Here is a 14,263-nt window from a genome sequence, read left to right as displayed (position 1 = left end):
TTAAAATTCAGAAAACAAAGTACTTATTGTTTTGGGAAATATTTCTAAGCTAGAATTGGTAAGTGTGGAGTATTTTATTATTGTGTGAAGGGTTTAACTTTCTCTGACCTTGAGTGGAGGTTTGGCACTGATAAGATTAGCTACGTATCAGTTTTGTCTGAAGCTATTGATTGACACGGAATAATTGCAGAAAGTCAGGCCTAGCTGTAGACACAGCAGAACTAAAAACACAACATCAATACATGGATAAAGGGGAAATATCAATGACCTGTATTGATTCACACTTTGTAAAAAAGGAATGTTTTTTAAGAGATGAACATGATGTAAAAAAACAAAAAAACAAACTGCCTTAATGAACATGGATAAAAAACAGATTTTTTGTGAATTCTTTAAAACCGCATGAGAATATAAACTATGTAATTAATATACATCTTTTGAATTTTTTTATCTCACCATTTTATAAGGAAAGAAGAGTTTCTTTAGAATCAGACAAGTGAATTAAATGTTCTGTCAGAAATGGAGTCATTGTGGCTCAGACTAAAAGCCTGTAATGATACATATCATGATTAAGGTTGCAGGAATCATTTATATCTAAAGAATTATGTTACATTAAGGGGAAAAAATTCACAAAAAGGGTGGTTTCTGTTCTTTGTGTTGCAATGATCCAGACTTCATTAAACCCACTTCTGAACAACTTTTTTTGTAATTCTGAATTCTGATTCTGGGGTGTGTCAAAATTTTAAGAAGTTTAGATTATATTACAGATGTGAGGTCAAATATTACATTGGAAGGCCTTGGGTGTTTCAGAGAGGTTAAATATGAAGTGAAAACTGGATTAAATCAGTGTTAATGCAAAATGAGATCTTGTTCTTACCGAAGTGTAATTCCATTCTATTATAGTATCAAATTACTATAGAGGTCATAATTCTGGCAATAACTTTGTGTAATCTCACAGATATGAGAGGACAAGATTCATGGTCATTGTGTTTCATAAAACTGAATGGCTAGAAATATTCATTGTATAAAAAATGTCAGAAATGTAAACGAATATTTCGAAAATGCAATGTAAAATTCCAGAAATGATATGCAGTTTTGGTTGTGTCATTAGAAAACTAAAGCATTTTGTGGATGTACAGTGCAGAAATACAAATCATGGCAAAAAGGAATTCATTTTTTACGTCTTTATATCAGACATTAAGATAGGATGGTATGTCTGTTGAACAATATTTTTTGGGGGGTATTGGCTTGTCTTTCAGAACTGAAACTTTCAAGAATTATAATTAGGTGTGAATACCAAGATAAAGGATCCCAAAGGATAACCAAGTAATACTGTATAGTGTGAGTGTGACCTGTGGTACCAGTGCCACTTTAGTTTGCATTTTTCCTCAAAATAATTCATTACCATGGCTCGATCAGGCTGTATTCTAGATTTGATCAATACATCACATTTTGCCACAACTTTCTGCTTCAAAAAGGTCTATCAAGGACAGCTAGCTAGTGTATTGCCTTGGTAAGGCAGCAAATTCAGAATCAGAATTTACAAGATTTTAAACATTAGGAAAATGGCTGCCACTTTAGAACTGGATGCACCTTCATGGCCATTTAATAATAAGTGATTTTCTGTTGTTTGTCATCAATAAATATACATTTAATGGCAAAATGCATGTTCACTACAGGAGAAATTTAGAAGTCATACCTAGGAAAGAATGACAGGTCATTTATGTACTTGTAAGCAGTGGCCAAAAATAATACTGTATATTTCTTTAGACTTACAAACTGTTATACTTTTACAAGCTGTACATGTCGAATCTGAGAAACATTATAAGTTTTGAAAAAACAAATCTTAAATGTTTAATGATATTTTCATTCAGGCCATATTAAAATTTATTTATTAGACTATGTGACAGGTTTGAAAAGTAGCACTCTTCTTTCTAAAATAATCCCATTAAAAAGGGTTCTCAATATCGGAAAATATGAAGAATTGACAAGTGTATATATATGTATATTATTTTGTAGATGGATCACGAGAAGGCTCCAGTCACGGGTCCGGTCACCAGGAGATCGCCAGTATCATGAGCTTTAACTCCGCCAACACTAACGCCACACAGCCACCACAGGCACCGCAATCACCACGGCAACATGGCCAGCCACTCATGTCAGGCGCCTTTACAATGTCGCAGGGACACCAAGCTGATGGGGGTCCAGCAGGGCAGACACCGCAGCAGCTCGGAACCAAGGTGTGTAGGCACAAGCCAGGATAATCTGTTATTACAGCAGTCAGTTATCTGTTATACTAGCCTATGGTTTTCTCTTAAAGCATTGAAGTCCATAGATAGCAAAAATAATCTTTTTTTGAAAAACAGTAACTAATGTAATGTTTTATATCAAAGTTTATGCAGATTATGTATGTTTTTTAAGGTGGAGATGGTGTATTCATTGCTGTCTATGTTGGGAACACATGACAAAGATGATATGTCAAGGACACTGCTAGCCATGTCTAGTTCACAGGACAGCTGTATAGCCATGAGACAGTCAGGTCAGTATGTCATTGTGTATTTAACAGGATAGTTATGAAACTGGTCAGTATGTGTAATGTAATCTACTGCAACTGGTACAGATTGGCATTTTAATTATATTTATTTATTTGTACAGGCTGTCTGCCTCTACTGATACAGCTGTTACATGGTAGTGATAAGGACTCTGGACTGCTGGGTAACACTAGAGGCAGTAAGGCAGCGAGGGAGCGGGCGGCGGCGGCCCTACACAACATCGTCCACTCTCACCCCGACGACAAGCGGGGCCGCCGCGAGGCCCGAGTCCTGAGGTTCCTGGAACAGATCCGGGCTCACTGTGACCAGCTGAGGGAGATACAGAGTGATGGACAGGAGGTGTCAGGTGAGAAACAAGGCACACCTGGAGATTATAATACCTTTATATACATCCCTTGATACTAGATTTCTTAGCTTTATATATGCTATAGGTAAACCATATATCCAGAGGCCACTAAGAGAACACAAAGTATCTTATATAAATGGTCTTAAAATTTGTTTACATGAACAAGTTTTGAGAGGGAATATGTAGAAAAAAAATTCTAATAGAAGAAAAGAAAATTGATAACTCAGGTTACTATAAGACTTGAGCTTTTTTCTCCAACACCAAGAATGTCTGAAGTAAGGAACTTTTTAAAAGAATACAAGATATCTGCTACCTTTTGTTGATGATTTGCTGTTTGTTTTACAGAGGATATGGACCACCAGCCAGGCCCTGCTGTAGCAGCCCTGATGAAGCTGTCATTTGATGAAGAACACCGCCACGCCATCTGTAGTCTAGGTAAGTTATTTCATATCTAGTTATTCTAGTATTCTCCAACAAACTCTTCATGGTACCCCGACTGATGATTGTTGTGGCATACCTCATATTTACTGAATTAAAGATTACCAAATCTGTAAATGACAATTCAACTTACAAATGACATATGTAAAAGAAAAAAAAACAAATTCATCTAAAATACTGTGAGAGACCAAAACATTATCATAATCAAATTTTTTTCATTGGCTTACTGTTTAATGGTAAAGCCACAAGATATCACATTGTTGTATTTAGATGATATTTATTTATCTTTGTATATGTTATCAGGTGGAGTACAAGCTATAGCGGAGTTGTTAGAGGTGGATCACGGAGTTCACCTCTCTGAGGTGGAGCTGTATAACATCACAATGCGGCGGTATGGCTGTATGGCCCTCACTAACCTCACGTTCGGGGACGGGACTAACAAGGCCCTGCTGTGTTCTATGAGGAGTTTTATGGAGGCCCTAGTGGCTCAGTTACACTGTGATTGTGAGGACCTCAACCAGGTATAACTTCGAACATAAAATTTTTGTTCTTGGTCATTGACAAAAAATTTCACGAACGAATTCAAATGGAAAAAATTGTTTATTGCAGATTCCTAAATGATGATGTTGATTGCTAAGAAATTATGATGATGCCCATATTTCATAAATACACCTCATAAAAGAAATAAAAACAAAAAAACAAATTGAATAAAGCCTTTATTCCACAAATTTTATCTACCCAAAGCAATAAAAGTAATGACCCTGTTTGTTTATTTTACAGGTAGCTGCCAGTGTTCTCCGTAACCTGTCCTGGAAGGCTGACCTTCAGAGTAAGAAAACACTGCGAGCTGTAGGGGCAGCCACCAAACTAATGGGAGCCGCCATGAGAGTCAAGAAGGAGGCCACCCTGAAAAGTATTCTTAGTGCTCTGTGGAACTTGTCAGCTCATGGAAGTGAAAACAAAGCCGAGATTTGTGCTGTGGAAGGAGCTCTAGAATTCCTTGTTAGTACTCTCACCTACAAAAGTCCTTCAAAGACTACTGCAGTGATAGAAAATGGAGGCGGTGTTTTACGTAATATCTCTAGTCATATCACAGTGCGTGAAGACTACCGCCAGATTCTACGCAAACAGGGCTGTTTACAAATTCTTCTTAAACAACTGCGCTCACCAAGTCTGAACATTGTCAGTAATGCTTGTGGCACTTTGTGGAACTTATCAGCAAGGTGCGCTGAAGATCAGAAGGCCCTACTGGATATGGGGGCAGTGGGAATGTTACGAAATCTCGTAAACTCAAAACATCAGATGATTTCTATGGGAAGTTCTGCAGCTTTAAAGAACCTTCTGACTGCGTGTAATATCAAAACTATGGGAATGGACAAAAAAGCTTTTTCAAACCGACCGTCCTTACATGTGCGTAAACAGAAAGCTCTTGCAGAGGAAATAGATCAGAGTTTGTCAGAAACGTGTGAAAATGTGGAAAGTCCTCGAGACAGTCCCACAGAAAATGGTCGATCAGACAAGGATCAAAGTCGTTTCCATTTCCCAGCTAACTCTGGTGTATGTAATGATGGAGAGAGAACACAGAATAGAGGACACAGCTTCCCTAAGAGTCTGAGTGGTGAGAACACGCCTATGTCTGACAGTCACCTCATGTCTCCTCACCGCGTGGCTCGCTCTGGGAGCCAGGACAGTGTAGGAAGCACCCACTCCGACATTTCTCATGACAGGACACGATTCCACATGGCCATGAAGAAAGCCAAGAGTATGACTGACAGACAAGGAGGGAGTCTGGACAGACAGCAGGGGAACATGATCCCCAGAGTCCACTCTGATGGCAGCTGTGAGGACACTCCACAACCCAGCAGCAGGATCATCCAAGTCATGAAGGAAGTAGCAAAGCATGCTGGGATTGATTCAGACTCGGGGTCCAAGGGCAGTTCTCATTCACAGACCAGCACACCTAGAAAAATGGATTCATCTTATTCCTACTCTCAGTCTTTATTGGTTAGAAGTTACACCGGCCCCAGTTTAAGCCAGGGGCATGGAACTCCATTTGGTGGTCAGTTTGGGAAACTTCCTTACTCCAGCAGCATGGATAGTGAACAACCCATTGATTATAGTATGAACAAATCAATCAAATCACCAATACCTCTCAAGTATGGCAATTATGTAGGGCAGTCTTATGAACAACAACACATCAATTCAGTCAACATGCATCATTCTTATAATGGACCACAGAAAGCGGCTCAAAACTTGTTCAGCCTATCTCAACACAGCTCTGTGTATGCAGAAACAGACCTAGACTGTGAACAGCCTACAGACTATAGCCGTAGGTTTGCTGAGAGCCATGAGGATAGTGATGGAGATCAACCCTACGACATTCGATATGAGGACAATTGTGCAGATTGTAAACTCGATATAGCAAGAAGAACTAACGACAGACTGGAATTCCTTCCTGGTTATAATGATGACCAAATCAAAACATTCTGCACCGAGGGAACGCCTCGTAATTATCTCTCTACAGCCAACTCCCTGACAGACCTCAGTAAGGGAGAGAAGGAGGACACACAGAAGGAACAGACAGATGAGGAAGAAGAGGAGGAGGAGGATTATCAGTACGAGGAGGAGGAGTCAGGGTCCATAGAGAAGAGGAGTGGGAGTGGCAGTCAGAGCACCAATCAAAACACAGGAACCACAGTCATAGCCAGCTACCACGTGGCTACCAAAAACCTCCAACAGGTCGCCTGTAGTAAGTCACCCAGTCAGGACGAGAGCATCAGTAGGTCATTTCATGCCCCAAATGAAAATGACAATTCACCAGACCAAGTCAAGACGTACTGTGAAGAAGGCACTCCTATCTGTTTTTCTAGAGTGAGTTCACTAAGTAGCCTCCACAGCAGTGAAGCTCAGGATAGACAAGTGGAGGCCAACAGATCAAATCTAAGAAATTCTAGAGGATTACACAGTATAGACGAAAATGACAGTGCCAAAACTCCTCCTAGGGATGTCAAAGTGGTGAATTCTATAATGGCTCCTCCAAAATACACACAAAACTCAGGACGCCAAAAACTTCTGAGTGAATCTGATTCACAAGGACCAGATAGTGCTGAAAAAGAACACAAGACAGTTACATTCAATGATGACCACCAGATTCAGGAGACACCCCTCATGTTCTCACGCTGCAGTTCCCTGGGATCTTTGAGCAGTTTCGATGCATATTCTGTGCACAGTTCTGTGATTAGTGACTATAGTCGCAGAGCAAGTGAAGTTGTTTCTCCGAGTGAACTACCAGACTCGCCGAGTGAAACAATGCCACCCAGTCCATCAAAGAGCCCAGACCCTGAGCTGCAACAAAACTCCAACAATGCTCAGAAACTTGAGAGCTTTATCGAGGGCACACCAAAGACTGTGCTTTTTCGTCCGTTGCCAACTAAAGTATCAAATGATAACAAAATGGCTAACATAGAAATCGCTTCAACCATGAGTCGTGATGAGGCTCCAGTTGTTTACGCAGATGAAGGGACTCCACCACACATGTCAGAAACTAACAGTGTCCTAAGCACGCTGACCATAGATGATGCAAACAAAGCCAAAGCCACAGATAAAACTAAAATGGAGAAGACTGTAGTTAATGGTAACCTGAAGCCAGAGGAGGAATCGGATGACAAGGAGAACTCGCAGTCCGAGGTGTCTGTGTATGAAGAGGACATACTGAAGGAGTGTATCCGTACAGCCATGCCACGCAAACCACGGCGCAGCTCCTCCGACAATGCCCTAAAAAAGAAGACAATCAGCAACACTGACAATCAGAACAAGATGTCTCAGTCAGTGGAGGGAATCAAGCCGGCACCTAAATCCAAGCCAGGTCCCAGTCACCACTCCTCCGTCAGCCACCACTCCTCTGTTAGCGAGGAGAGCGAGGCAGACTGTGTACGTACATACGCCTCGGAAGATTTCCCAACTCAAAGTCAAATGCAGAGGCAAAAAGGGGTTCCTAGTAAAGTCACCAAGCCAATGTTAAATGAAAAAGTTGTCAATGAATTTAGTGCAGACAGTATTAAACCTTTTGCTGAGGAAGATGTTCCTTTTAGTGAAAAAATGAAGAAATCTATCAAAACACCTGTGAAACCTCAGATTCCTAAAAATAGTTCCTGCCCAGTGATCACCATGGAAGAAAATTTAGACAGTGTAACTTCCTATGCAAGTGAAGGCCAGCCATCCTCTAAACCTGTTCAAGCAGCAAAGCATTATAAAAAGGTCAAAGAAATTCTTAATGGTAAATTGGATGTATTGGAGTCACATGATGACGATGTTAAGCTTTATGCAGATGAAGACACACCATTTCAAGGAACAGTCGCCATGCCTGCTCGCCATAGTGAAAATAAGCCACACATTCTACAGAACACTGTCAGATTTAATCCTGCTCTACTTTCACAGATGGACTACCTGTTTGATGATGAAGAGGCTCCGAGGTCATATGCAATGGAAGACACTCCATACAACCTGTCTGAACCCACCTCACCAAAAAACACAGTGAAGAAGGCCCCACCTCCTGTTCCTCAAAAACCAGTCCGCCCTAACAATGTACCAAAGTTTAACCCTTCACTGCTGTCACAGATACAAGATGTTCCTGATGATGATGCTCCAAAGTCATATGCAGTGGAGGACACACCATATAACATGTCAAAGCCTACGTCTCCCACCCCTAAAGTGCAGATTAACAGCCCACCAAGCACAGAGTCAGCCCAGCCAGTGTGCCTTGTCAAACCTATGGTACATGTAGAGGACCCAGCTACTTACTGCGAGGATACAATGAAAACCTACGCAACAGAGGACACCCCAATTAACTTCTCCCATTCTACTTCTCTCAGTGATTTAAGTATTATAACAGGAATGTCAGAGCCAATCAAAGAGGAGGAGCCAGTTACAGAGAAAGCTGAGGCTCAAGAGGTTCCTAAAACTGAGGAACCCGAGAAAGAAGAGGAAGAAGAAGAGGAAGATAAAGATAAGTCAGCTGATCTGAACGATTCCAAGTCGGACTCCTCCTACAGTGATGGAAGTGAAGATCTCTTGTCTGACCTCATACAGTCTGCGATGCCTAAAGGGAGGACCTCACCCAAAGCCAAGGTCTCCAGAAAACTGGACATGGATAGAGCCGCCGAGGGAGCCGAGTCAAAGTTCCAACCTCAGCGCACCTCCAGTGTAGTGACAAAAGATACAAAATATACTGCACAAAGTAAAAAAGAGAAGACATCAAGTGATATCAGCAGTACTTCTGAGATGCCATCAAGGATACAATCCGTAAACACCAGTGAGATAAAAGTGTCCTGTAGAACATTCAGTCACAATACAGAGGGTGGGGATGACTCTGTGTTCTATCATACAACTGATTCAATGGACTCTGTCAAAGTGTATGATGTAGAAGGGACTCCCATAACATTTTCTAGGAATGACTCCCTGAGCTCCTTGAGTATTATTGATGGTGATGTGAAGCAAACAAGTAAAACAGAAGCATCTGATTCTGCCAAGAAAATGCCTCCACCAGCATACATCCCGAAAACTGAGAAGTCAGAGATAGGTCTGCAGAGGGAAGTGGAAGGACAGTCCAGTGATGAAGTGTCTGCTGCCTCTGTACAAAACGCTGATGAAAAATCACTATCCAATGGTAACAAGTCAAACTCAGATGATGATGATGACGATGCTGATGATGAAGCACTACTAGCAGCTTGTATGAATTTAGCATTACCAAAGAGTAAATCTTCAACTTTTGCAGAAAAATCAAAATCTTCATCCAAACCACTGAAATCAAACCAAGTCATGACTGGTTCTAAAAGTTTCAATTCCTCATTTTCCTTTGAAAAATCAAAAAAATCAACAACATCAAAAAAGACTGGCGAAAATCATAAACATAGAATGAACAAAAGTACATCGTCAGTGGAAGGTCATTTGAACCTGAGTATTGGGAGTGTTACGTCCCACCACTCCCGGGCAGCAGACTGGCAGGTGCACCAGACCCTCAATATGTCTGACGATTTCACCTTCGCTAAGCCATCTGCTAACTACAGGAGAGTTCGTCCTCATCAGGGATCATGGAGAAGATCCAGATCACAGGACAGTGATGGGTTCCTGAAGCAGCAGAAAGAAAACACCAACATGGAGCTGGCTTATAGCAATGGAGGCCCAAGGGTTCAACACAGAGGATCTGCTCAGTCTATCCCAAGCTATGTTGATGTATATGTTGACAACAGATTTATTGAAGAGCAACGTACTTACACTCAACACAAATATCATTCAGAAAACCATCAAGTGATGCAGAGTTTTACAAACCGAAGTGTTGAAAGAGCTGATCAGGGGCAGGCAAGGCATTATACAAATGCAGAAACCCATAAGCGAAGTCACAGTGAGAATCGAGAAAAATCGGGAAGACAGCAGCATAATCAAGCCATCTATGATTCACATGTCAAAAGGAGACATCACAGTGAACAAAACAGGACTGAAAAATTCTCTGTGGCCAATGTACACACACATGTACCTGCACCCCAAGAGGAGATTGACAGCTTGAACAGATCAATTTACCAAATGGAGCACAACAATGAAGCCCTGACCTATGGTATAGGGATAGACAACTTTGGTTTTGGTATTGGAGGCAGTCAGGAGGAGATGTGTGAGGAAGAGAGACTGGACAGTGCTGATGTCACACTACGAGCAGCCAGTGGAAATAACACCATGACAAACGACTCCATCAATCAGAATGACTCTATCATCCATTATGATAAAAATGCACTATCTCCGGAGGATGAACGGGCATTACATCTAGATGCTAGTGCTGTTGTAACAGAGATTCAGAATAAAAGAATGCTGGGCAGTGGAGTGGATGAAGATCTGTTTATTGAACATGAGACACTTTCTCTCGTGTCTGGGGGTTACATGTCAGACACCCCTTCTGATGCGTCCATTACCTGGTCAGCTCACTCAGAGAACTACTCTGAATCTACCCTAGAGGAAACCTCTGTAGCCTCCAGTGGACCTAGGGTGGTAAAGCCAGACAACAGAGGCACCACTATTTCAAATGACAGTAAGGCCATCAGAGGAAAGAGGAAGCCCTTGTATAGTCGCTCCAATTCTACAACTTCCCAGAAGTCTGATACACCAAACAGGATGGTCAAACCAACTACAGCTAATACTAGAATTTCACCTGGAGGAAGAGGTGGTTTTGTCTCAGCTGGAGCCACTAGAAGGCCACCACAAACTAGGACTCATCCTCAGGCAAGCAGCACCCCAACCAAAAATACCCCACCTAAACCAAAGATACAAAAATCATCACCACCGCAGGGCAAGACAACAGCGAGAGTCTCTAATACCAAAGAGAGTCCATCCCGACTCCCTCTTGCTTCAAACAGAAAAAATTCAGCCGAGCGACCCAAACCTCCAATCAAACAGGGCACCTTTACAAAGGAAGCCTCAGCCGTGAAAGTACCGGTCATAGATGATTCAGTGAATGAAAACAGTTACGATACAAGTATTGAGGCAGTTAAAAATGAGACAAACAAACAAGGCAAATCCCCTGGAATGAAAAACAGTGAAGGAACTGAATCATGGAAAAAAGCATTAGCTTCCTATAATATGGTCATTGACAATGTTGCTGATGAAAAGAAAGAAAACCTAACGCCAAACAGAAAATCTAGTGTCACGAACTTGAATTCTAAAAAATCTGGAAGTGGAAGTAATCTATCTGCTACTAAGACAAAAACAGGCACCTCTCCTGCCAACAAAAGCACAGTGAAGACAGCTAGTAGGGTGAACAGTACAAGTAATCTGAAGAAGGCATACAGTGGAACATCACTGACCAAATATGGAAGTGGTGCTTCATTGAACAAGTCAGGCAGTGGCAGCACTCTCAACAAGTCTGGAAGTGGTCAGCTCCTGAACAAATCAGGAAGTGCATTACATAAGCTTACTGGGAGTGATCGTGTATTAAACAGGGGTGGATCTAATCCAAATTTGGGACGTTTAAACAGCAGTAAACCTGACTTAAAGAAATCAGACAGTAATGCCAGTCTCCGCAATAATTCACGACCCTCTACACCTGTGGGAAGAAGAACTTCAGCTGGCTCTGTACAGGGGAGAAAGTCAGAGAGTAATACAAGTAAAACTGTGACTCCATCAGAGAAGAAAGCAGGTGCCCCTAAGAAACAGGTAGGGAGTAAGATTGCTGGACTGTGGAAGAAGGATGATTCTACTGACACTCCATCACCTCGCACATCAACCTCAAAATTACCAGTGTCAACCACCCCCTCCAGACAGAGAAACATATCAACACCAGGGGTAAAAAAGTCTTCCAATGCTTCACTGCAGTCACTGAACAAATCCATGAATTCTGCTGAAACTCTGAACGAAGGAATAAGCAGGAGTTCAACCTACGATAAAATCAACTCAACTATGGACTCTAGCCAGCTGCCTTCTCTAGATAAAGAAGACGATGCAGAGAACGTGACAATAGAACTCACAAAGTCCAGTGTTGTCCTTGGGGATGAAATCAAAGGTGATTATGTAGAACTGAGAATCATCCAGGGTTCTGAGTCAGACTTTGATATGAACAAAAGTATTGTGATAAAAAGTCCAAACAAAAGTAAAAGTGACTCAGATTCTATTACAAGTCCATCAGCAGCCTCTGTGAAGAGCCAGTCATCTGAGGAGTTTGACTTGAAATCTTTAGAGAAAAGAATTGATTCAAGCACCTGGAAGAAGAAAAAGTCTGATCTTGTTTCAGTAAACCTTCCAAATGCAGATGAAACCAGTAAATCTTTAGAAGCTGTGAAGGCCTTATTAGATGCTTCTTTGGCAAGTGAGTCCTCCAACATGACTCTGTCATCCTCGTTCTACAACACGTCCAACATACAGGGAAGCTACCTCAGCCAGGGCAGTCGCACCGTCAATGGGACCGCCTGGCGCCGCTACAAGCAGGAGTCCTTTGCCAGTGTAGACCACAGTGAGGATGAGGGAGACAGCATCTGGGTCAGACGAGACGCCGAGTCATCAAAGTCCGAGCCAGAGCTCAATAAACACTCACTCAATCCAAAGAAAGACAAGAAGGAGAAAGCAGATGGCAAGAGTTTCCTACCGATCAAAGCCATGAAAAGTGTGTTCAGCTCATCAAAGAAGGATAAATCATCAAAATCTGGATCGAAGTTGTCACTGAGTTCCTCCAAGGAAAGCTTACATAGTAACAAGATAAACATGAATGAAATAGTAAAAGCTGTAGAAAAGGAACGAGAGAAAGACAAGGAAAGAGAGAAGAAAGAAAAGGCCAAACAGAAAGAGAAAATTGCTTTAGAAAAAGCTAAAGCAAAGGAAGCAGCTAAACTTGAGAAAGAGAAGGCCAAGAATGAGAAGGAAAAGGCAAAGATGGAAAAAGAAAAGGCAAAGGCAGAGAAGACGAAAAACAATAAAAAGAGTGATTCCAGGAAAAGCTCCGTGGCTGATGAGAGTTTTATATCAAAGGACTGTGACACGTCAAAAACTCAGGAGGTGTTTAGCTTTGTGAACCACAAGGCTAGTCCACCCCAAGCTGCACTGGTACAGCCATTTAATTACACACCAAAGGACAGTGAGAAACACGTGAATGACTCGGTGGTATCAGAGACATTAGACCAAAGCTTCAGCAGACCAACAACCTCCACTGCCACGACAACAGGGACACAACCAAACACTCACCTGACCAAGACTGAGATGCTGCTCGCTAGAAGGAGGATGAACAGCATTAATAATACAGAGGGAGAGGGGGAGGAAGGGAAGAAGAAGACCGGATGTATGGTCACCACTGTGTAACCTGTGTCGCTGTTGTCATTTAACTTGGTTACTACATGTACATGGAATTTCTACTGCTGATGTATTACAGTTAAATGCAGCTATAGTGAATGTGCTTACAATGAATTAGTGCTTATAAAAAAAGTGATTTTCATTCTAAAAATGCATTTAAACTAAATTAATATAATGAATTATGTTAATAATGAGTCAAAATGGGTTCTTTGTCCCTGGCACTTCACTCTATGTGTGTTTTATTGTATTTACTTATACCAATAATCTATCAGTTTTCCAAGATTTTCAACTATATGTCAACCATAGGTTGTATCAAGTGAAGAATATCTTTTACTCTTTTTAATGAAAGTCCAGTCTTCTTTTTTGTAAACACATCTGAGATGGATTTTTACATTTTGCAATTATAATAATATTCTTAGTTTTTCAATTGATATTTCATGATTTTACAGAGTGAGTACTGCAGTATCATAAGTTTAAACTATGATAAAGAACTTTAAGAAAAAAATATTATCACATGGCAGTATACTATGAAAGAACTTCATTATACCCCCCGCAAACGAAGTTTAGGGGGGGTATATTGGAATCACCATGTCCGTCTGTCCGTCTGTCTGTCTGTCCGTCTGTCTGTAGACGAGATTTTGTCCGGACCATTACTCAGAAACTATTGGAAGGATTTGTCTGAAAAGTTGTACACATATTATTCACCATATGAAGTTGTGCACCTGATATTTTTCATCTTGATTGGATTATTATTTTGAATTTTACAGGTGTTTTTTCATTTTTATTTTGTGGTTTTGTTTGGACCGTTTCTCAGAAACTATTGCAATGATTAATCTGAAAATTTGTACAATTATTATTCACCATATGAAGTTGTGCACCTGGAATTTTCAACTCTTTTTGTTCATTTTTCTGCATTTTACAGGTTTTTTAAAATTTTAATTGACTTGTTCATTTTGGGCTCATGTATAAGGTTTGAGACATAGAATCTAGAGTATCTGTACAAAAACGTGAACTACAGCTTAAAATTACTCATAAAAACTTAAAAAAAAAAAGAAACATCAAGTGTTAAAAACAGTTTTTACATTGCACAGAAGATAATGTAATTTCATTT

At 40.9% G+C, this 14,263-nt stretch overlaps 1 protein-coding gene across 2 annotated transcripts in view; it reads left to right on the top strand.

Annotated features, from left to right (window-relative positions):
- LOC134246996 (adenomatous polyposis coli protein-like) overlaps nt 1–13,689 on the top strand; it is a 39,247-nt gene extending 25,558 nt beyond the window's left edge. For both annotated transcript variants that reach the window (XM_062729346.1, XM_062729348.1), the window contains 6 exons: nt 2,017–2,237; nt 2,419–2,536; nt 2,653–2,895; nt 3,241–3,330; nt 3,637–3,854; nt 4,114–13,689. In XM_062729346.1, coding sequence (XP_062585330.1) covers nt 2,017–2,237; nt 2,419–2,536; nt 2,653–2,895; nt 3,241–3,330; nt 3,637–3,854; nt 4,114–13,161 — 9,938 coding nt within the window. In that variant the 3' untranslated portion in view covers nt 13,162–13,689. The remainder of the gene's footprint in view (nt 1–2,016; nt 2,238–2,418; nt 2,537–2,652; nt 2,896–3,240; nt 3,331–3,636; nt 3,855–4,113) is intronic.
- The last annotated feature ends 574 nt before the right edge of the window (nt 13,690–14,263 follow it).

The sequence above is a fragment of the Saccostrea cucullata genome, unplaced genomic scaffold, assembly GCF_032062105.1.
Source record: "Saccostrea cucullata isolate Sc308-1 unplaced genomic scaffold, CSIRO_AGI_Scuc_v1 ctg20, whole genome shotgun sequence".
Lineage (NCBI taxonomy): Eukaryota > Metazoa > Mollusca > Bivalvia > Ostreida > Ostreidae > Saccostrea > Saccostrea cuccullata.
Note: the sequence above shows the minus strand (reverse complement) of the source record. Positions and strands in the feature narration are given on the sequence as shown.